Source organism: Macaca fascicularis, chromosome 8, assembly GCF_037993035.2.
Source record: "Macaca fascicularis isolate 582-1 chromosome 8, T2T-MFA8v1.1".
In the NCBI taxonomy this organism is placed as follows: Eukaryota; Metazoa; Chordata; class Mammalia; order Primates; family Cercopithecidae; genus Macaca; species Macaca fascicularis.
In genome coordinates, this window is record NC_088382.1 from 46235001 (window position 1) to 46259622 (window position 24622).

The 24622-nt window shown below is 44.2% G+C and overlaps 1 protein-coding gene and 1 pseudogene across 1 annotated transcript in view; one reads left to right on the forward strand and one right to left on the reverse strand.

The window, feature by feature from the left end:
• Window positions 1-24622, forward strand: part of CHRNB3 (cholinergic receptor nicotinic beta 3 subunit) — a 35888-nt gene that overhangs the window by 6926 nt on the left and 4340 nt on the right. The window contains exons 2-5 of the mRNA XM_005595178.4: window positions 5823-5974; window positions 7473-7517; window positions 22574-22683; window positions 23319-24201. Of these exons, the coding sequence (XP_005595235.3) occupies window positions 5823-5974; window positions 7473-7517; window positions 22574-22683; window positions 23319-24201 (1190 nt within the window). The remainder of the gene's footprint in view (window positions 1-5822; window positions 5975-7472; window positions 7518-22573; window positions 22684-23318; window positions 24202-24622) is intronic.
• On the reverse strand, window positions 17902-18593 carry LOC102138389 (ribosomal protein uL30-like; annotated as a pseudogene).

Here is a 24622-nt window from a genome sequence, read left to right on the forward strand (position 1 = left end):
TGGCTGGCCTGGCCACCAGAAGACCACGCAGGCCACCATCAGCTGGATGACCCTGGGCAAGGCTCCTCTCAATGCCCCAGTATCTTCACCTGTAAAACGAGGGGCGGGAGTGATTCTGGAGGTCCTTCTTGGTTTTATTGTCTTAACTTCATTATCAGTTCAATTTTCCTTCCTCTTTCATTGTGGCTGAAATTGGATCCAAGATTCTCTAAGAAATGCATCTATGTCCAAGAGTGGTGGCTCACGCCTGTAATCCCAGCACTTTAGGAGGCTGAGGCGGGCAGATCACTTGAGGTCAGGAGTTGGAGACCAGCCTGACCAATGTAGCGAAACCCTGTCTCTACTAAAGATACAAAAATTAGCCGGACATGTTGGTGCAATCCCAGCTACTCAGGAGGCTGAGGCACGAGAATCACTTGAACCTAGGAGGTTGCCTTGAGCCAAGATCATGCCACTGCCCTTCAGCCGGGGTGACAGAGCAAGACTTCACCTAAAAAAATATATATATATATGTGCATCCACAATGGAGGACACTCATCTTCTGAGAAAAAATTCTTGGTTTCTCAATGGATTACTGAAATGAATCTTAGAATATTGTGATTAATCTTAAATATAAGTTATTTTGCAAAAATTTGGTCTATGCACAACTTTCCAGGAATCCTTTTATTCCATAATACAAAGACCACTTGTCCTGGAAACCTTGAGCGTATCTGTGATTTTACATCTTCGGGAGCAGTAAGCCAGGCTGGCTCTGCCTCATTCCCCTGGGTCACAGAAAACACTGTTATGGCCTTTTGTTCATGTGTTCATTTGTTCATTCAAATATCATCAAATATTTATGGAGGCCCTGGTCTCAAAGGATCAACTGTGAGAAGCACTTGATCTTTCTTATAATGTTCTATTTCACAAGAAGGACAAACCAGAAACATTTCCAGGCTTGTCCTCTAAGTCTGCTTCAATAATGCCAATGACTTCAGCTTCTATTTTGGAAAGGTTCGGAAATTTCAGGATATTAAGCAGAAATCATTTAATCTTTGACTTTTTTTGGTTAGGGAGATAAAGTCTGTTTTGGTCAGAACAGATTTGCATTAGTCAGCCTGCCATTACAAAATACCATAGACTGATTAAAAACGGACATTTATTTTCTCACAATTCTGGAAACTGGAAGTCTATGATCATGCACTAAAAAGTCAGTTTATGGTGAGGACTCTCTTCCTGGCTTGCAGAAGGCTGCCTTCTTGCTGTGTCCTCACATGGTTTGTCCTCTGGGCCTCCTTATGGGCTCTGTCTTTAAATATAGTCACATTGGGGGTTAGGGCTTTAACATTTGATTTTTGAGGGATGTAAACATTCAGTTCCTAACAGCCAGTGTGGTTCATGCTTTTTGTTAATTCAGATGGAAAGTGCGCCTTCTGACAGTGGTAACACAGTTGGAGATGCATGCTGTGCATGAAAGAGCAGAGCTGCTCGCTGCGCCTGGATCTTGGTGAAGAGCAGGATTCCTATATCTTCACAGGGGGCACAGCTGCCTAAGTGCAAATGCTAAGCATTTCAGGTCGGAATTCTAGATTTCCCCTCCCAACGTGCAACTCCATTTCCTTTCAGAATGACTGGACAATTTTCCTTTTGGGAAAGGAAGTTCATGGTTACAGTCCCTGCTCATCTTCAGGAACCCTCTCTCTTATGTGTCTGAAATTATCCCAGCTCACAGTTGTCTGAGCTAATAGGGGTGTGTGTGTGTGTGTGTGTGTGTGTGTGTGTGTGCGCGCGCGTGCGCGCACGCGCGCGCATGTGTTGGTTCAGGCATCATTCAGTTGTTTTCAGCCTCCCTGGAGTGCCTCCACCCATTGTCTTCAGTAATTTGTGCTAATTTGGCTGACCTGGGACTCAGGGACTCTGCAGGAATTTCAGCAATCCAGCACCTCAGCAGCTAGTCAGGTGGTGCAAGCAGCCATCAGGGCTGTGTTCAGATGCCTGTCAGTGGCTACAGTGGCTTAACCAAATAGGAGATTGCTTTTCTCTCATACCAAGAAATTTGGAGGCCAATAGTACAGGGCTATCAGAAACCCAGGTTCTGTGTATCACTCTGCCCTCCTATGTGTGTAGCTTTCATTAGGTTTGCAAGACAAATGAGTGGCCAAATCTCCAGTTCCAGATAAAAAGAAGGAAGCAGACATGTCAGATCAAGTCCATCCTTTTTAATAACCTTTCTCTAACCACCCCAATCCCAACAGCTACTGTTTGTATCTAATTGGCTACATGTGCCATAGGTCATTCCCAGATGCAAGGAAGCCCGGAGCTGAGCTTTTTATGCTGGCACCATGCAACCCTGAATAAATTTAGCATCTATTGCCAAGGAAAAGGGGGGAATGGCTGTTGGGCAGGGAACTGGCAGTGTTTGCCACAGTGCTGCTGTGGTTTAAACGTGTTCCCCAAAGTTCATGTGCTGGAAATTTGACCCCCAACACAGTAGTGTTGGGAGGTGGGGCCTAATGGCAGGTGTTTGGGTCATGGGGGCACCACCCTCATGAGTGGATTTATGCCATTATCATGGGAGGGGTTGGCCCCCTCTTGTCTTTCTCACCCCCTCTTTGCCCTTCCATCATGTTTGATGCAGTAAGAAGGCCCTCACCAGAGGCTGGTCTCATGATCTTGAACTTCCCAGTCTCTAGAACCGTAAGCCAATAAATTTCTGTTCATTACAAATTCCTCAGGTTGTGGTATTCTGTTGTAGCCGCACAAAACAGGTGAAGACAAGTGCCTTTCAAACAATATTCTCTGCCTTAGAGGAGGGGGCTCCCTGACCTGGGAATAGATGGAGGAGGACAGCTGTGTCCTCACTGCTTCCCTCTTCTCTTGAGCAATTCACCTCTGGTCCCAACTTTCCAGATGCCCCTCAGTAAAACAAAGGCCACAAAGCTGACTGCATCATTGCTCAAGTGTTTGTCCACTCAACAGTCATTAGCTCAGCAGCTGCTGGGTGGCAGTCACTATTCTAGGAGCTGGGAATACAGGAGTAAGGAAGACAATCCCCAACTTCCTGGAGCTGGCATCATCTAGGGAGGGGAGACAACAATAAACAGAAAAATGTGATATGATTATGTTCTCTACTGGAAGATAAAGTACCCTAAAAGGATAGAGAGGAGAGGGATTTTTAAATAGTGTAGCCTGTGCTCACTTCGGCAGCACATATACCAAATAGTGTAGCCTGAAATGACTTACTCAAGAAAATGACATTTGAGCAAAGACTGGACAAGTGAAGGAATGGCTGTGGACTCTCTGGATAAGCGTAAGAACTTTCCCCCATGCAGATGCATTCTGGCTTGTTCTGGGAATCGCAGACTGCCCCGAGGACTGGGGAGGAGGATGCGGGCAGTATGGTTGGGGGGTACACAGTCAGGGCCACATGGGGTCAGGGAGACTGTGGTGGAACTTAGGATGTTTCTTTCTGAGTGTGATGGGAAACCATCTGGAGCACTTAGCAGGAACTGACATAATCCTCTCTAGGTGCTGTGTGCGGAATGCACTGTAGAAAGGGCAGGAGTGGAAACAATTAGGAAGCAGTGCAGGAGCCCAAGAGAGAGAGCATCTGTGCTCTCAGCGTGGCCCCGGTGGAGATGGTGGGGAACAATCAGGGCTGGGATGTATTCTGAAGAACACTAAGACCCGATGCGGGGTGGGAGAAAAAGAGAGGAGTCAAAGATGACTTCAAGAATGTCCCCCTGAGCAAATACACAACTTGCCCTCTAGAGGCTGTGGGGAATTCCCTCTGTTCTCTCCCTGTACATTTCCAGGAAGGTTTCCTGGCTCTTTACAGACTGACACCCTGGTGGCTGCCCAGCTGGCTGCTCCCAGTGCTGCTCTTGGTACTAATAGTAATCAACAGATCAGTTTTTGTTCATTAAAACAAAAATTTCTTGAGACAGTGTCTTGCTGTGTCACCCAGGCTGGAGTGCAGTGGTGCGACCACCACTCACTGCAGCCTTGACTTCCAGGACTCAAGCCATCCTCACGCTCCAGCCTTCCAAGTAGCTGGGACTATAGGGGTGCGCCACCATGCCCGGCTAATTTTGTCATTTTTGTAAGACAGAGTCTTCCTATGTTGCCTAGGCTGGTCTCCAACTCCTGGGCTCAAACGATCCTCCCACCTCAGCCTCCCAAAGTGCTAGGATTACAGGTATGAGCCACCGTGCCTGGCCCACAGTTTTTAAATAAATAAGCATAAATGTAAGGTTGCGTCTCTATCACTCATTTGCATTTATGTGGAGGAAAACGGGGCTGGGTACCCTCAGAGCACACAGCCCACCTTACCCATGCCTCTGAGGTGCTGGGACAGAGGCACCTTGAATTGCTCCTCTCTTAGGAAAGTGCCTACAGAAGCCTCCTGCAAACAGGGGGTAGGTACACTTTTGCTTTTCTTCCTAAAAGAATCCCTGGACTTTGATTGGGTAAACCTGGAAGGTATGTCTCTCATGAGATCATTACCCAGCATATGGGTGTCTCAGTGGGAAGAAAAAGGTTTTCTATGGTCAGGACATGGTGCAGAATGAGTTGCCGTAGCATATTAATCGGGTGCTGAACAGGCAAGGAGGGGCAAGTTAGAACTCCCATGCCGATCAGTAATGGGACTACACCTGTGAATGGCCACTGCACTCTCGCCTGGGCAACATAGTGAGACCCCATCTTTTTTTTAAAAAAAGTAGGGGACTTGCTTGTTTTAAATGTGATAGCACTGCACTGTAAGGAAATAAAACTTTATTTTGGGACTGCATTCCTAAGCCATTTCCCCAACTGGAGGGTTACAGTTTAACACTGGGTGTTTCTGAGGTTCTCGCACAGTGAGGCAGAGTGTGACATCCTGGCTGCTGACCAAGGAAGGATTTCATAAGGAAAGACTTCCTTGGGAAAAAGACAAGAGGACCATGAGGGGCACACGGCTGGTGTTCAGTGACCACATGCCGACTCTGACACCTACCAACACACATAAAATGAACACCCACTATGGGCCAGGCACTGTTCTAGGTGCTGGGTAAACACGATCAAATACAATGCCCACTGCACCCATTGTCAGGGCTCCAGAGGAAGACAGGTGTGACAAATAACAAGAGACTTCCAAAGGGAGATGCTGGAGGCTCAGGGACAGAGAACAGCTCATGGGCAGGGCCCATGTCTGTGAAGAGGGAGCATTGCAGACGGGACCAGAGGTGAGGGTTGGGGTGGCTGCAGATAGAGCTTCTGGGACCCGGGTGTTGACCCCATGATGGGAAAATCTTGTGAGAGCGGAACTCTGGGTAAAATGTGGATTCTGGGCCGGGGGCGGTGGCTCATGCCTGTAGTCTCAGCACTTTGGGAGGCTAAGGCGGGCGGATCACGAGGTCAGGCAATCCAGACCATCCTGGCTAACACGATGAAACTCCATCTCTACTAAAAATACAAAACATTAGCTGGGCATGGTGGTGGGTGCCTGTAGTTCCAGCTACTCGGGAGGTTGAGGCAGGAGAATGGCATGAACCCTGGAGGTGGAGCTTGCAGTGAGCAGAGATCGCACCACTGCACTCCAGCCTGGGCGACAGAACGAGACTCCATCTCAAAAAAAAATTTTCACCAAAAAAAAAAAAAAAAAAATGCGGATTCTGTTTTCAGCTGTGTGTGTTTGGAGGGAGGTGGGAGTGGGCATGGAGACTCTCGCATGCTCCAAGTTGCCTTTCAGGAACTGGGCTGTTTAGAAACAGACACAGCCTATGGTGCAGGATGCCACGGGACACTCATCCAGGCATCGTGCCCCTCCCATTTACCCATGTCCCCCCATGATTCTTTTACAGCCACTGCAGGGTTCAGTTCAATCGCCGAAAATGAAGATGCCCTCCTCAGACATTTGTTCCAAGGTTATCAGAAATGGGTCCGCCCTGTATTACATTCTAATGACACCATAAAAGTATATTTTGGATTGAAAATATCCCAGCTCGTAGATGTGGTGAGTAATCCTTGGCACTTAGCTAAAAAGAACATGCATTCCTTAACCTGTTTATGAGTCTAAAATATATTTTTCCCTATGTCTGACATTTCAATTTAAAAAATAATTTATTGTGAGAGAAAATCTGCCCCCAAGAAGCCACTGAAATGACCTGAGGAAAGAACGAGAAGGTATCACGGGGTAAATTGCAGCACTGTTAGTGTGGGACCTTTTTGCTGGGGGGAGGATGTGGTTGCTAAGATAGTCGTTGCCCCTGGCCTGGTTTGCTGAACACTCAGGAAGGAGGGCTGAGAACCGCAGAGAAGAGGAGCTGAGCCTGGGGCTGACGCGCTGTGATCTTGGATCCTCCGTGGCTGTGCCCTGGGCTGGTAGGGGGGTCTGCAGGGAGACGGGGTGGTAACAACAGTGCCCATAGCCAGGCCCATTCTTGCTCTCCCTAGGCGGCCCCGTCACCTCTTCTGAACTCACCCATGCCTTCACATTCTAATTTTCCTTTTTAGCTTGCATTTCTGCCATGATTGTGTTCTTAGAAGAAACCAGTGAACTTTAACTCCCCAAATGCAACAAAATTGTCCTGCTATGGTCCCCAAAGCCCCAGAAGAATCCTCCTATGTTGTCCATTTTCTCCACCCCACTACACACGTGTGTGCATGCTCACCTGCCCTGGCTGGCTCAATACCCCAGGATTCCTTCTAGGAAGTCATGCAAAGCCCATCTCCAATTTAGCTATTATTTCCCTCTACTTTGCCCCTTCATTATTATTATTATTACTATTATTATTGACACAGAAACTCTTTCACCCAGGCTGGAGTGCAGTGATGTGATCTCGGCTTACTGCAACCTCCGTTTCCCAGGTTCGAGTGATTCTCCTGCCTCAGCTTCCCGAGTAGCTGGGATTACAGGCAGGCGCCACCATGCTCAGCTAATTTTTGTATTTTTTGTAGAGACAGGATTTTGCCATGTTGGATAGGCTGGTCTCGACCTCCTAACCTCAGGTGATCCACCCGCCTTGGCCTCCCAAAGTACTGGAATTACAGGAGTGAGCCACTGTGCCCAGCCTACTTCGTACCTTTAAAGTGCCTTCTGGGTTATGCAATTTTATATAAATACAGCCACAATGAACTGCTACTCGTTTTAGTTATTTTTCATTTTAAGCAAAATCTGCATACCGTTTGACTATTTATATGCCATTTGACTGTTTAAAATTGAGAATCTTTTGTACTTTTAACACCTCAAAGGTAAGACTCAGATACATTTTTCTGATCAAAACCAAACAGAAAACAGCTGGGTGTGGTGGCGTGCACCTATAGTCAGCTCCTTGGGGGCTGGGGCAGGAGGATGGCTCGAGCCCCGAAGGTCGAGGGTGCAGTGAGCTATGGTGGCACCACTGCACTATAGCCTGGGCAACATCTTGAGACCCCATTTCTAAAACAACAGCAAAAATCACAACTTACTTTCACTTCAACTTACAGCATTTTTTAAATTGTCATTTTCTTAGGATGAAAAGAATCAGCTGATGACAACCAATGTGTGGCTCAAACAGGTAAATTTCTATCCAAGGATTGTGTCTGCTAACCCAGTCACTTATTTTCTATTTAGAAAGCCTCCCATCTGAAAAATATTTATTTAAGAGGGCATATCGTGTTCCTCAGGGAGATTTGTGGGAAGGGTCTATGGCTTTTATTTTCCATTGTGAGTGTTGGGGAACTGATCCTGGCAAGCCCCTGGGTGCACACTGCTGTGCGTTGTTGCTCCCAGCAGTAGAGCTGCTCGTGCGGTGGGCGGAGGTGATTCTCCTGCCATAAGGCCTGGGGATGGGCCCTAGGACCACTTAGAGAAAAGAACAAAGAGCCTCCAAGATGCACCACTTTCCCCCAGGTAGGGAACTGCAACTGGGTAGGAAAATCAGGGCTACATCCTCCCAAGCCTCCTCTGGTCCTCTGTGGGTAGAATCTACCTCTAATACTTCTTGTTGCTTCCAAGGAAGAACTGAGCCCTGAATGAGGGAATAACAGGACTGCCCATCGTTAATTTCAAAACAGAGTGAAGCCCAAAACAAAATGATGAATACGTGTTTTCCTGACATCACTGAAAATGCATTTTGAATCGTTTTCAGCTTTCTTTTTAGATAATTGTTTTTAGCTTGGCTAGAGTTTATTTCCTAAACTCAGGGGAGTGTGTCCAGAGGAGTTTGTTTTAGGATTGTCAGTAAATAATTACCATTCAAATCCCAATTTCGCATATGTTATCTACAAAGATAAAATATTGACACTTGATAGTGGGTAAGAAGTTTGGTTTATCCCAGCTACTCGGGAGGCTGAGGCAGGAGAATTGCTTGAACCCAGGGGGCAGAGGCTGCAGTGAGCCGAGATTGTGCCACTGCATTCCAGCCTAGGTGACAGAGCAAGAGCCTGTGTCAAAAAAATAAATAAATACACTTGGTTTAATTGTTTACTTTGTGTTTTTGTTTTGTTAGCTTTTTTAAAAAATTTAGTTTTGTCTTATATTTATTTACAAATTTATCTGAGACACAGTCTCATTCTGCCACCCAGTCTGTAGTGCAGTGACATGATCTTGGCTCACTGAAACCTCTGCCTCCGAGGTTCAAGTGATTCTTGTGAGTCAGCCTCCTGAGTAGCTGGGATTACAGGCGCCCGCCACCATGCCCAGCTAATTTTTGTATTTTTACTAGAGACAAGGTTTCACCATGTTGGCCAGTCTGGTCTCAAACTCCTGGCCTCAAGTGATCCGCCCACCCCAGCCCCGCAAAGTGCTAGGATTACAGACTTGAGTCTCTGTATGTATTTTTTTATTTTTAGATTCAGGAGTTACATGTGCAGGTTTGCTACATGGATCTATTGCGTTATGCTGGGGTTTGGGCTTCCAGCGAACCCATCACCTAAATAGTGAACATCATACCCAACAGGCAGTTTTTCAGCTCATTCCCCTCCCTCCCTCCATCCTTCCCTCCCTCCCACATCATCACTTTTGGAGTCCCCAGTGTGTTTTGTTCTCATCTTTGTGTCCATGCGTACGAGTTGTTTAGCTCCCACTTGTAAGCAAGAACATGCAATATTTGATTTTCCAAAGTTTTTTATTTGTTTGTGTTTTTGTTTGTTTGTTTGTTTTTTGAGACAGAATCTCACTCTGTCACCCAGGCTGGAGTGCAATGGCACAATCTCGGTTCACTGCAACCTCCGCCTCCCGGGTTCAAGTGATCTTCTTGCCTCAGCATTTCAAGTAGCCGGGACTACAGGCACATGCCACCACGCCCGGCTAATTTTTGTATTTTTAGTAGAGATGAGGTTTCACCATGTTGGCCAAACTGGTCTTGAACTCCTGGCCTCAGGTGATCTGCCCACCTCGGCCTCCCAAAGTGCTGGGATTACAGGCGTGAGCCACCTCGCCAGGCCTAAATATTTAAATGAATGTCCAGATATTGCCTAATTTGCCCCATAGTTTAAAAATATTCCTGGTGGGATATCTTTCTGCTAATGCTTTATAAGGAGCAATGGATACAAGAAACAGCAAGGAGCTTCCCTCAGCTTCATTTCATGTCATCAAATTTCTCCCACCCAACAACTTTAGTGAGAATTAGAGAACTATGATGATTTTCAGTGCTTTCTACTCATCTGATTCTCTAATCAGTAGATATGTGAACAAGTTGTGAAATGGATCTGCATATTGTTTTACTTGCAAATAAAAATATCCAGAAGAAAATAATAAGCTTGGAATGTATATATAAAAACACCACTTAAATAAACATATCCACACTTTCCTCTTAAGGTGAAAATAGGCTTAGAAGTTAACAAAAATCAAACACACACACAAACCTTTACTTCCCACATGCCTCCTACCCCACTGCTTTTTTTTTTTGAGTCGAAGTCTCACTCTGTCACCCAGGCTGGAATGCAGTGGCTCGATCTCGGCTCACTGCAGCCTCTGCCTCCTAGGTTCAAGAGATTCTTCTGCCTCAGCCTCCCGAGTAGCTGGGACTACAGGCGCATGCCACCACACCTGGCTAATTTTTGTATTTTTTGTAGAGACGGGATTTCAGCATGTTGGCCAGTCTGGTGTCGAACCCCTGATGTCAGCCCAAAGTGCTGGGATTACAGGCATGAGCCACTTTGCCTGGCCGAGATTAAGCTCTAATCTCTCGCATAAAGCAGGGGTCCAGAGACTCTGGGCCTTCACATGGGGATAGTAGGCCTTTTCACTTTTCTTGTGCTTTTGAAAATAAGAAGTCATTTCAGCCAAAGAGAACAGCATTAGACACAAAAAAGTGGGTGCCAAGGGTCCCTCGGGCCTCAGCTACAGCTTTGGAAAGGACTTTCCACAAAGTTTGCCACCAGAATCCCAGAAGCCTGGTGGGTGTCTTCAAACCAAGGCAGAATTAAGTCCTAAAAGTCAATTCAATATCCAAAACCAAGCAGGAGAAATCCACAGGCAAGGAGCACACTGACACTTGGAAAAGTCAGCCGACTGACTGAAGTTCCCATTTGACAGAAGCAATGAGAATAATCGACTTTTTTGGGTATAAATGTGTAAGGTACAAGTGTGGTTTTTTTTTACGCAGATATATTGTGTAGTGGTGAAATCTAGTGTATCTGAATACTAATGTACATTGTAACCATTAGGTAATTTCTCATCCCTCACCCACCTCTCACCCTCCCATTCTTCCGAGTCTCCAATATCTATTGAGATTAATATATTTTGTGTTTAATTCACAAATGCGTAAACGAGGTTTATCTCATTTAAACCTCTCTACCACCTGACTTAGGAAAACAGACATCATTACCCCTGTTCTATAGAGATAGAAGAGTCCAGTCCTCATCCGGCAGGAATCTAGGTTTCCTAACCCCTGGCCAGGATCTTTCTGGCCTTATGCAGCCTCCTCCTTGAACACTAAGCCCTGCTTCTAGACCACAGGAAGAGCCGAAGCAGGGGAAACAAAGCTTCACATTCCAGAAAACTACCGAGGATATAGTCAATGCGACGTCCATTCGCACGGATTGAGTTTGGAGTGGGAAATTTTACAGTGGATATTAGTTAATATGTGCTGTTATGGCACAGACAATGTTGGGGCAGAAAAGAAAGGTCATTTTTACAACACTGGGTGGCAAGAAGGGAAGGCTGCCTGGAACAGGAGGCATTGAGCTTCGCCATGATGTTATGTTTATGCTTTTTATAAAAAAGGCTTTTTGGCCAGGCGCGTGGCTCACGCCTGTAATCCCAGCACTTTGGGAGGCCGAGGCAGGTGGATCACAAGGTCAGGAGACAGAGACCATCCTGGCTAACACGGTGAAATCCCATCTCTACTAAAAATACAAAAAAATTAGCCGGGCGTGGTGGCAGGTGCCTATAGTCCCAGCTACTTGGGAGGCTGAGGCAGGAGAATCACTTGAACCTGGGAGGCGGAGCTTACAGTGAGTCGAGATCACGCCACTGCACTCCAGCCTGGGTGACAGAGCAAGACTCCATCTCAAAAAAAAAAAAAAAAAAAAAAAAAGCTTTTTAAAGCTACATGGATTAAAGAAAGTTGAAGGATTAAAAAAAAAGATGAAAAAGAAAACAACAAGATAAAACAGATATTTATAAAAAGCTATCATTGGTGTTTTACACAGATCTTAGTTTCAGAGCAGCTAATAATAATATCTAAGATTTACTGAGTACTTACTAAGTGCCCAGGCACTATGCTGACTGTAATAGGAATAATCCCATTTAATTTTCACAGTCATCCTAAAAGGGAGGTTCTATTACTATCCTAACTTTGCAGATGAGGAAATTGAGAACTGGAGAGTGGAAGTGACTTGCCCAGGGTTAAGCACTGTTAGGGGAAGTCTGACTTATGTCGAGAAATCTTTCACTTGCCTTAGACTGGAGGGAGAGTTTGAAGAGTATACTGTTCTCCTGTTAGTCCTGTTCCTGTATAATTTCCTAATCCTGGTCTTCTAAGGCTTGGATTCCTCAATCTCCAGAACATCTGATGGAGTTGGTCTAGAAAGAATTCAGGAGAGAATGAAGTTAGGATCCACTCCATCTTGCATCCATTCACCAGGATTTATTGAGAGCCTATGTGCCAGGCGCCCTGCTAGATCCTGGATATATAAAGAACGACACACAGCACCGCCTGAAAGAAGAGGACATAGCGTTAGTTACCAAAAAATAATTACCATGACAAATATCACAAAGTACATATAAAACACTGTGGAGCTTGAAAAATGACAGTGAGACAGGAAGAAAGTCAGGGAAAGCTCCCAAGGGGAGGGATATTTAATTTGAGTCTTACAGGACAAACAGAAGTTCTACAAGTCAAAAAGGTGGAGAGGTTGTGAACCACCTGAATAGCGAATAGTAGTCCCAATAACACCACTATCCAAAAGCTCTCACATTTGAGCAAACCCATTGGTAACTCTTTGCAGTCATCTCTGTGTCCCTCAGTCAAAATGAAAACAAAAATGCCCAATTCCCCCTCTTTCCTCATTTGCCTCCCAGACACTGAAAAATGTTCTCTAATTCCTATCCACATGGAGAAGAGAATTCTACCCACTTGGAACAAAAGCACGTTCCATGGTAGCGCATGCAAATGAGATACTTGTGGGGTTTTTTTAGTCAATTCTCCTGTTTTATCCTGTTTCCATAGTTCTCCGGTATATTTAGACACTCTTCTTCTAGAAAGAACTTTATACAGCACAAATCTAGTGACATCCAGAGGAAGTCTTCTACATGGTGCTATTTTTATTTTATTGATTTTATATTGTGAACTAGTTTGTCTTCCTCCTTCGTACTTCCAGACAGTAATCAAAACCCTATAAACTATAAATATATTGTTAACATTGACTCACTAGGACTACGTGAGAAAGTACTTACTGCCCCAACCCCTCAGATCCTGCACCGTCATATCAAGGTTAGGAAAACATGGACAGCACCTTAGAGACAATGAAAATTAAACTGACCTTCTTTTTTTTTTTTTTTTTTTTGAGATAGAGTCTTGCTCTGTCACCCAGGCTGGAGTGCAGTGGCATGATCTCAGCTCACTGCAACCTCCGCATCCTGGGTTCAAGTAATTCTGCTTCAGCCTCTCGAGTAGCTGGGATTACAGGCGCTGGCCACCACGCCCAGCTAATTTTTGTGTTTTTAGTAGAGAGGAGGGTTTCACCATGTTGGCCAGGCTGCCTCGAGCTCCTGACTTCAGGTTATGCACCCGCTTTGGCCTCCCAAAGTGCTGGGATTACAGGCGTGAGCCACTGCGCTGAGCGAAACTGACCTTTTTTGAAATGACACAAGGGTTGGCCCTTTTGCCTAGATGTTACCATAGAAATAATCACTATGACAACAAATGCCAAATTTACTCACTCCATATTTCCTGAGAGCCTACTCTGCACTGTGTAGGTGATGCAGGGTAGGTGAGCCCCAAAACGGGCTTAGTCTGGCTTCACCGAGAAAAGAACTCAAGGACAGCGGCAGCAGAGATACTGCTCCCTACAGACCACGGCTACCTGCCAGCAGTACGTCCAGACGAGGGCTGCAGTCATATTTAAACCCACCTTTAATTATATGCAAATTAAGGGGCAGTTTATGCAGAAATGTCTAGGTGGGTGGTAACTTCCAGGTCATTGCCATGGAAAGGGGTGGTAACTTCCGGGTGTTGCCTTGGTGATGGTAAACTGACATAGTGCCCTGGTGGCTGTGTCTTATGGAAAGCCGCTTATGCCCTGCCCTGTTTAGCTAGTTCTCAATCTGGTCCGGTACCCGAGTCCCCGCCTCTAGAATCAGTTTCACCTTCTGCCTCATAAGGCCCTGAGCTGGGCACTGTTGCATATAAAAATAAGACAATGAGAGGACTAAATGACTCGGCTTCACTGTAGCCGAGACAGTTTGTTCTCCTCTCCCCATGACAATCCTGAGGAAAATAAAACTGCTGGAATGTCTGCCAAGGCCAACATCTTAAAGTAGCAGTGTCTTTCCAACAGCTGATGTCTGTTTTAGATCAACAGAAAGTTCATGAAGGCAAACATGAAGGCCTTATTGGATAGACCCCTGGAGCTGATTTCTCAGGAGAAATAAGAAGTAGACCTGTTGTGGAAAGGTCAAGCTAGTCCTAGAGGTCTGGGTGATGTCCCCAAAATCTACCATCCACCACCTGGAATGGCACTTGTAAGTTCATGAATTCATCTCAGATCTTTACTCATGATCTGATTTTCCTTCCTTTTCTGCAACCTTACTCTGACCTTAGCAAAGGAGGCCAAGTTTGGACTTCTTATTCAAGCGGACCCTGGTAAGAATTGAGTAGGGGTCAAACGGCCTACTATATAAACTTGGGCAAGTCACTTCACCTCTCTGACCCTCAGTCTCTTCATCTATTAAATAGAGGTGATAACTAGCTCACAGTGTTGTCTGGGGGATTACATGAGATAATGTATGTGAATATGACTAGCTCAATAAATGTCACTTCCTGTTGCCGCTTTTGAGCTTTCTCATCTTTTTTTTTTTTTTTTTTTTTTTTTTTGAGACAGAGTCTCACTCTGTCACCCAGGCTGGAGTGTAGAGTACAGTGGTGCAATCTCAACTCACTGCAACCTCCACCTCCTAGGTTCAAATGATTCTCGTACCTCATCCTCCTGAGTAGCTGTGATTACAGACATGTGCCACCACGCCTAGCTAATTTTTGTATTTTTAGTAAAGACGGAGTTTCACCATGTTGGCTAGGCTGGTCTGGAACCCTGACCCCATGTAATCGCCTGCCTGGGCCTCCCAAAGTGCTGGGATTACACAGGTGAGCCACCATGCCTGGCCTTCATCCTTAATAACAAATCACATTTCTTGGCCTTAACAACTCACGAATTTAACAGGAATATGAAACATATAATATGTCATGTTGCTGCCTTTAAGATTAAAATGAATCAACAATAATTTGACTTTAAGAATTTCACATCTAAGATGACTGGAGATCCCAGAGATGTCCCAGAGACTGCATATCAAGACAACAGCAAAGAATATTTGTTCCTTATCTCTTGGTCTTTTTAGCATTGAAGTAAGAATAATTCGGGGACTTGGCCGAGTGCGGTGGCTCACACCTGTAATCCCAGCACTTTGGGAGGCCGAGGCAGGCAGATCACGAGGTCAGGAGATTGAGACCATCCTGGCTAACACAGTGAAACCCCGTCTCTACTAAAAATACAAAAAAATTAGCTGGGCATGGTGGCGGGTGCCTGTAGTCCCAGCTACTCGGGAGGCTGAGAGAGGAGAATGGCACGAACCTGGGAGGCGGAGCTTGCAGTGAGCCAAGATCACGCCACTGCACTCCAGCCTGGGTGACAGAGGGAGACTCTGTCTCAAAAAAAAAAAAAAAAAAAAAATTCAGGGACTTTGTTTACAGTTTTCTTAAAAAGCTTATGATTTAGGTTTAAATAAAATTTGACTCTGGGTTGTGGTTTAGCTAGACATTTATGAGTGATCATTCAGGTAATACATGTAAGAAAAGACCATTTTAAAGGGTTATATATATATTTGAAATGGATTTGAAATTGCAATTTTTCTGAATGAGGAAACCTAGAGTTGGAGTGTTTTTCCATTTTTTTCTTAGTCATAGATTAACTTTGATATTTGGCTCTGACATACCCTTTGCGCTCCTGTTTCCTGCAAAAACAGGGCTCTCAAGCCAGGAACTGCTGTGATGCAGAGCTGGTGTTTGACAACGGCTTTAAGCGTCTCAGCTAGAACACACTATGCAAACATGGAATATTATTTCTCATCTCTTACCCTAAGAAGAGAGAGACAGGAGCTTAATCTCCAGATGTCACCAGGGTTTCAGAAAGAACAAAGAAGTGACCAGAAAACCTCGCAGCCCCTTAGAGAACAAGATAGAGGTTTGGGCTGTGGTTCCTCAGCTGGGCACTGCTAATTCCACCACTTGCAAATGTCCTGTGGCTTGTGCCATTCTAAACCCACAGTGGTCCTGGGCTACAGGGCACAGCCAGCTCTGTGGTGAACACGCATCCTGGCAGAAATTGGGTGGGCTGGGCGTGGTGGCTCCTGCCTGTAATCCCAACACTTTGGGAGGCCAAGGCAGGAGGATCACTTGAGGCTAGGAGTTTGAAACCAGTCTGGTCAACACAGGGAGTCCCCTGTCTGTACAAAAAATAAGAAAAATTAGCCGGGCGTGGTGGTGCATAACTTGTAGTCCTAGCTACTCGGGAGGCTGGGATTGGAAGATGATTTGAGCCCAGGAGGTTGAAACTGCAATGAGCTGTGATCATACCATGGCACTCCAGCCTGGGCAACAGAGTGAGACCCTGTCTAAAAACAACAGGAAAGAAACTGGATGAACCCTCTGATGGGCATCTCAGGGAGAACGCTCTGTAATTTCCTGGTCTGATAGCAGAATGACACTAAGGTTGTGAAGAATGCTCTCTCACCCTTGCAAAGCAATGCAGCAGCTGGAGATCAATGACTCGTCCAAGTTGTACAGCTAGTAAAGCACAGTCCTAGTGTGGAGCTCAGGGCTTGTGAGTGGAGTCTAGTGTGCTTTCTCTTTCGAGGCCACCAGTGTAAGCAGTATTGACCACAAATCCCACCCAGCCTGTTTTTCTTTACTGGTTAGAAGCAACTGAGTCTGCTCTAGATCCCTTTAACATCCTCCTCAAGGATCTGAAGGCATCCCTCGTTCATGCTCTCCTTCCTTCCTGCCCCAGCACCTTCCCACAGGTGGTTCCATCTTTGGCCAGCCTTCTCAACCCTGTCCTGCTCAGAATCCTTCTTTTTTTTTTTTTTTTTTTTTTTTTTGAGACAGGGTCTTGCTCTGTCACCAGGCTAGAGTGCAGTGGCACAATCTTGGCTCACTGCAAACTCTGCCTCCTGGATTCAAGCGATTCTCCTGCCTCAGCCTCACAAGTAGCTGGAACTAAAGACCCATGCCACCATGCCCAGCTAATTTTAGTATTTTTAGTAGAGACAGGGTTTCACCATGTTAGCCAGGATGGTCTCGAACTCCTGACTTCGTGATCTGCCTGCCTCGGCCTCCCAAAGTGCTGGAATTACAGGCGTGAGCCACCGCGCCCAGCCCTCAGACTCCTTCTTACCCTGCATGTTTAGTCTAAATGTCATCTCCTTGGAAATGTTTTCCCTGTCTACTCCACTGTTCTGTATCCCATACCAAAACTGTCTCCTTTATAGCAACTGTCAGGAGGTGTGGGTATTTGTTAGTTGACTGATTTATCATCTGAGTCAGCCCCAGGATAAGAGGTCGAGGCAGCTGTGCTCAGTGTTAGTACATGCCTTGCATATTTGATGAATGAATGAACTCTTTGAAAACAGTGAGCCCCATAAACCACTATCTCCGTTTTATCTCTGGTCACAGCTGTTAATCCTGCTTTTGAAGGTCGGGTAAGCAACACAAATCTTTCTGACTTTCAAATGCCAAAACTGGACTGTGATGAGAGGTGCTTGCCATGGACATAAGCTACTGTCTTTTCTTTTTCTTCTTTTTTGAGATGGAGTTTTGCTCTTGTTGCATAGGCTGGAGTGCAATGGTGCAATCTTGGCTCACCACAACCTCCACCTCCGGGGTTCAAGCAATTCTCCTGCCTCAGCTTCCCTAGTAGCTGGGATTACAGGCATGAGCCCCCACACCTGGCTAATTTTTGTATTTTTAGTACAGATGGGGTTTCTCCATGTTGGACAGGCTGGTCTCAAACTCCCGACTTCAGGTGATCCGCCCACCTCGGCCTCCCAAAGTGCTGGGATTACAGACATGAGCCACTGCACCCGGCCAGCTACTGTCTTTTCTTTGACCCTTCCTTTCCAGTTTTTGAAGATAAAGCAGGAAATAAACTTCTCTGAAGATACTTGATAAAAATTCCCCCAAATACAAAAACACATGCTTCTAATTCATTGATAAAAAATTTACTGCAGTTTGGCACCTGGATCTAGTTCAGCTGGCAGATCAGCTGATTGATGCATTCACCCTGATAGCCAGGTGTGCCCGTCTCCTTGAGGAAGCCCACTCTATTTTTGGTAGCATGACAGGCCCCTGAGAGGTGGAAAGGGTGCAAGAACCATGAGATCTCCTGGAAATGCTTTCCCAGGTGCTCCTCAATCACTGTGTTGTCTGTCAGAGGAATGGTCTTATTCTTGACTTTGACTTGTCCACATTTCAAAATGAGCTCCTGGATAGACTTCAGATTTGGAAATCCCTAGGTTATATAAGGTTCCACTCTATGCAGCATTTTTAGGTTCTGAGGGGTGACTTTTACAAAGACACCACTAAAAATTTTCTTTAGGCAAAGTCTCACAGTGATTCTCTGCACCAGTAAACTCATGCCATCAATCCTTTCGATGCATACAACAAAGGCCAAGGAATGTTTATCTGGCAATTCCAAGGCGCAAGGTTTCACTTCTAGTCGTCTGAGACACACCTTGTCACGTTTCTGCCACCAGGAATCATATAGGAATGATTCCAGTTGTTTAAACCTGAGCCTTTTTCCTTTTCTCTGCTCCTTCTTTGCAAAAGTGCCTGCTTTGCCTGGGTGGCTTTGAGGGCTTGATAAGCCTTCTTCATTTTCAGGAGATTTTCTGGAACCAAAGGGATTTTTCTTTGCTCTTGCTCTGCCATCTTTCTGGTGTTGCAGCTACTACTACTCAGTAATTAAGGCAAGGAATAGCATTCAAAGTTATTCAGATTGGAAAGGAAGAAATAAAACGCTCCACTTGCAAATGACACAATTGTCTATACAGAAAATCTACAGAAAATATCCCAAAACTAAATGAGCTAAGCCAGGTCACAGGACCAGGTCAATATGCAAAAGTCGATTGTATATTTAGATACTAACAATGAACGATTGGAATTTTAAAAATTAAATGCCTTTTTTTTTTTTTTTTTTTGAGATGGAGTCTGGCTCTGTCATCCAGGCTGGAGTACATTGGTGTGGTCTCGGCTCACTGCGACCTCTGCCCCCGGGTTCAAGCAATTCTCCTACCTCAGCCTCCCGAGTAGCTGGGATTACAGGCACCCATCATCATGCCTGACTAATTTTTATATTTTTATAGAGACTGGGCTTCACCATGTTGGCCAGGCTGGTCATGAACTCCTGACCTCAGGTGATCCACCCATCTTGGCCCCACAAACTGCTGGGATTACAGGCATAAGCCACTGCACCTGGCCTACTTAGGTGTAAATCTAACTAAATATGTGCAATGTCTGTAAGCCTAAAACTGCAAAACACTAACAAAACAACAACAACAAAAAATCAAGACCAGAGTAAATGGAGACATAAATAATATTCCTGGGCCAGGAGATTCCATATCATGATGCCAGTTCTCACCAAACTAATCTGTATATTCAAATCAATCACAATTAAAATCTTGGCAGGATATCTTGTAGACAGCAACAAGCAGATTCAAAAATTTACTTAAAGCTATAATAACCAAGACAGTGTGATACTGTCCCAGGGCCAGTCACTGTGGCTCACACCTGTAATCCCAGCATTTTGGGAGGCCAAGGTGGGTGGATCACTTCAGGTCAGGAGTTTAAGACCAGCCTGGCCAAGATAGTGAAACCCTGTCTCTACTAAAAACACAAAAATTAGCCGGGCGTGGTGACACACCCCTGTAATCCCAGCTACTTGGGAGGCTGAAGCAGGAGAATTACTTGAACCTGGAAGGTGGAAGTTGCAGTGAGACGAGATCGCACCAATGCACTCCAGCCTAAGGGACAGAGTGAGACTCTGTCTTGAAAAAAAAAAAAAAAAAAGAAAGAAAGAAAAAGACAGATACACAGATCAGTGAAACAGAACGGTCCAGAATGGACCCATGCACATACATAGTTAACTACATTTTGACAAATGTACAAAGGAAGTTCCATGGATAATGTTTAGTCTTCTCCACAAATGGTACTGAAACAATTAGACACTCACATGCAAAAGAAAATGAACCTCAACCCATTCCTGCACCTTTATAAAATATTAACTGAAAATGGATCTTAGACCTAAGTCGAGGCTGGTGATCACAAGGTCAAGAGATCAAGACCATTCTGGCCAAGACAGTGAAACCTCATCTCTACTAAAAATACAAAAATTAGCTGGGTGTGGTGGCATGCACCTGTAGTCCCAGTTACTCGGGAGGCTGAGGCAGGAGAATCGTTTGAACCCAGGAAGCAGAGGTTGCAGTGAGCCGAGATTGTGCTACTGCACTCCAGCCTGGTGACAGAGCGAGACTCTGTCTCAAAAAACAAAAAACTACAAAATTTCTAGGAGAAAGTATATAAGAAAATCTTTGTGACCCTGTGTTAGGCAAAGATTTCTTAGATATGACACAATCCATAAACAATAAAACTGATAAAATGAACTTTTAGAATTTCTGACTTGTGAAATACATTATTAAGAGGAAAAAAAGACGAGAGAAGATGTTTGTAAATCAAATATTTGACAAACCACTTTTATCCAGAATGTATAAGGAACTCTTAAAACTCAGTAAGAAAACAAACAACTTGATTAAACATTATGCACTTGACCAAATACGATACATGGATGGCAGATAAACACATGAAGATATTAATGATTAGTCATTAGGAAAATGCATATTAAAAAAACACAATGAATCTGGGCTCAATGGCTCATGCCTGTAATCCCTACACTTTGGGAGGTGAGGCAGGAGAATTGCTTGAGCCTAGGGGTTCAAGACCAGCCTGGGCAACATAGGAAGACTTCATTTCTACAAAGCAAAACAATTAGCTGGGTGTGATGGTACACACCTGTGGTCCCAGCTACTTGGGAGCCTGAGGCAGGAGGATCACTTGAGCCCAGGAGGTTGAGGCTACAGTGAATCATGATGTCACCATAGCACTCCAGCCTGGGCAAAAGAACGAGATTCTGTCTCAAGTAAAAAAAAAAAAAAAAAATGATGAATCTAAACGCATTGCTAAGTAAAGACGTCAGAATTGAAATGTTATGTTGATTCCATTTACATGACATTCTAGAAAAGGTGAAATTATAGAAAAAGAGAACAAATCAGGGATTTCTGAGGGTTGGAAATGTGGGAGGGGTTGATTACAAAAGGGCAGCACCTGGGAAATATTTTGGGCAAAAAAACTGTTTTGGTGTCTTAATGCCTGCAGTTATTATACAGCTATTTGCATTAATAACTGTAAACAAAAGAGTGAATTTTATTGTAAGTAAATTTTTACAAAGTGCATAAAGTGGAATTGAAACAAACCACAAATGCTACTATAAGTGAGTTCCCTCCAAGATTTCTGAGACTCAGACCTACCAATGATAGTAAGAGTCTCCTCAGCAGGAGACAAATTATTCCTAGGAAGGAGAATATATTTGCTCTTCAAAATAGGCAGAGGAGGAAGAAAAAAAGAGAAGCCCATGAGCACCAAGTAAACACGGTGAATACTTTATTATTGGGCTCTTAAATTGTCAGTTTCATATGCATGTTTTCCCATAAATATCATGCCATTTTGTTATACTTTCGATTCTAGTTTTTTAAAGGCCCATACATCTTAAACTTTGTTTTTGGGGGACCAAGTCTCAAAAATATTGTCTAAGATAGACAGTTTCCTCTGGGGTGTGGAGTTCCATCATTTGTCAGGCATCATGCATATTTCAGTATTTTACTATCTAGTGACATCATCCATCTGCTGATTCCTGATGTTTTAATGACAGAGTTGGCATCACTGGGCTCTGGGAAGCCTCATGCTGGGCATGCCCTTCTAACTCTCTGAACTCCTGCATCCTTATTCACCTACCCACATGAGAGGCTGTAGAATAGAAAAATTCAATTTTCAGGTCAGATTTCCTATGATTTTGGACCCAAAATCTTTTTAGTAGAGTCCACTCTGCTGTGATCGGGTCATCCATACACCATCCTCTTGACCTTCGCAGTCTGACCAATTCATGGTCAGGTTTATTTATCTAGATTAATCAGCCCCGTAAAACATGCCATGTGATTTCATCCTTATGAAGAAAAATGTGTAAGTGCCTGGAGGCTAACAATATTAGGAATGTAACTTAAAATTATAATTGGGAGCTCCAAAAATAAATTCAGAACTTAAAAGAAAATGCTGGGAAAACATTTTTTATTGGATACAAGTTCTAATGTGATCAAGAAGAATTCATGGAAAATGGATGTCTCATATTAACATAGCAGGTGGATGTTCATCCAAGCCTCTTGAGTGGTGTTCAAAATCACTTGTACCTGTTAGCATGTGATTAAAGTATTACTGGACTCACCCTCCTAGAATAAACTGAATTAGACACATCATTGCTTTTCTTTTGTTTGTTTGTTAAGAGAAAATAGGTTGAAAAGATAGATCATGAATTAGTGGCGTTTGTTGTAGAGCCTCTTCGTGGTGAGGCAGATACAGTGATTTTGGAAATATGTAACATGCAAAGTGTGTGGGCCTGGGTGAGATCAGAGGCCAGGCTGGCCCAAGGTGAATCCTGTACTGAGTCCCCAGTAGGGTCACACAGTCCAACCAGGACAATTTCCTTTTCTTAATAAAACAGTGGCTTGATAAAGCTAACAGAAACTTGAAGATTTCAAGATCTAATATATTGAACTTTCAGAATAAAATCACAGTGTACCAATTTCATGCAGGAATGGACAGACCACAAGTTACGCTGGAATCCTGATGATTATGGTGGGATCCATTCCATTAAAGTTCCATCAGAATCTCTGTGGCTTCCTGACATAGTTCTTTTTGAAAAGTAAGTATCACATTGTTTCTCACTTATGGGGAAAAAAATAAATTTTTAAAAAAGTGAAAAAAAAAATTTTTTTTTTAAAGTGAAAAAAAGAAAAGTAAATATCACAGAAGAAAACTATTTTTCCTGATTAACACCAGGAATAGAAAATTCTGATTCAGGCAAAAATACTTATTCAACTTTAAATAAAAAAAATTGTTTATTTTAAAACAGTTGCCTGGTGTTGCGGTAGAAAAGTCCTAAAATAGGGCAGGGCACGGTGGCTCATGCCTGTAATCTCAGCACTTTGGGAGGCCAAGGTGGGCTAATCATGAAGTCAGGAGTTCGGGACCAGCCTGGCAAATATGGTGAAACCCTGTCTCTACTAAAAATACAAAAACTTAGCTGGGCATGGTGGCAGGCGCCTGTAATCCCAGTTACTCAGGAGGCTGAGGCAGGAGAATTGCTTGAACCCAAGAGGTGTAGGTTGCAGTGAGCCGAGATGGTGCCACACCGCACTCCAGCCCTGGCGATAGAGTGAGACTCCATCTCAAAAAAGAAAAGAAAAGTTATAAAATAGAAATAGTCAATGCTGGGAAAAAGAACAAAAACTAGCAGGTGCTCCACCGACTGCTAAGGTGAAACTGCTTTGATTGCAGCGCTGACGGCCGTTTTGAAGGCTCCCTGATGACCAAGGTCATCGTGAAATCAAATGGAACTGTTGTCTGGACCCCTCCCGCCAGCTACAAAAGCTCCTGCACCATGGATGTCACGTTTTTCCCGTTCGACCGACAGAACTGCTCCATGAAGTTTGGATCCTGGACTTACGATGGCACCATGGTTGACCTCATTTTGATCAATGAAAATGTTGATAGAAAGGACTTCTTCGATAACGGAGAATGGGAAATACTGAACGCAAAGGGGATGAAGGGGAACAGAAGGGATGGCATGTACTCCTATCCCTTTATCACATATTCCTTCGTCCTGAGACGCCTGCCTTTATTCTATACACTCTTTCTCATCATCCCCTGCCTGGGGCTGTCTTTCCTAACAGTTCTCGTGTTCTATTTACCTTCAGATGAGGGAGAAAAACTTTCATTATCCACATCAGTCTTGGTTTCTCTGACTGTTTTCCTTTTAGTGATTGAAGAAATCATCCCATCGTCTTCCAAAGTCATTCCTCTCATTGGGGAGTACCTGCTGTTCATCATGATTTTCGTGACCCTGTCCATCATTGTTACCGTGTTTGTCATTAACGTTCACCATAGATCTTCTTCCACATACCACCCCATGGCCCCCTGGGTTAAGAGGTTCTTTCTGCAGAAACTTCCAAAATTACTTTGCATGAAAGACCACGTGGATCGCTACTCATTCCCAGAGAAAGAGGAGAGTCAACCAGTAGTGAAAGGCAAAGTCCTCAAAAAAAAGAAACAGAAACAGCTTAGTGATGGAGAAAAAGTTCTGGTTGCTTTTTTGGAAAAAGCTGCTGATTCTATTAGATACATTTCAAGACATGTGAAGAAAGAACATTTTATCAGCCAGGTGAGTAAACTGGTATTCCCAATTATGCCGCTATAAAGGTGGGCCAAAGACAAATATTTTGACATCTGTTTACCATAAAATGTTGTCATGGTTTAAATGTGACATTATAAGACATCCTTTTTATGCATGTACCATTTAAAGCAAGCCCTCACATAACATAGTGATCTTAGTATGAATTTTTAGGAAGTAGTTCACAAAAACTTAAGGAGCAAAAGTGAAGCAACTGTTGATTAAGCATTGTTTCTTATAATTGTTTCTTATAATTCTATATTAAATAATTCAATTACACATTTTTCTTTTCTTTTTTTTTTTTTTGAGTCGGAGTCTCCCTCTGTCATCCAGGCTGGAGGGCAGTGGTGTGATTTCTGCTCACTGCAAGCTCCGCCTCCTGGGTTCACGCCATTCCCTTGCCTCAGCCTCC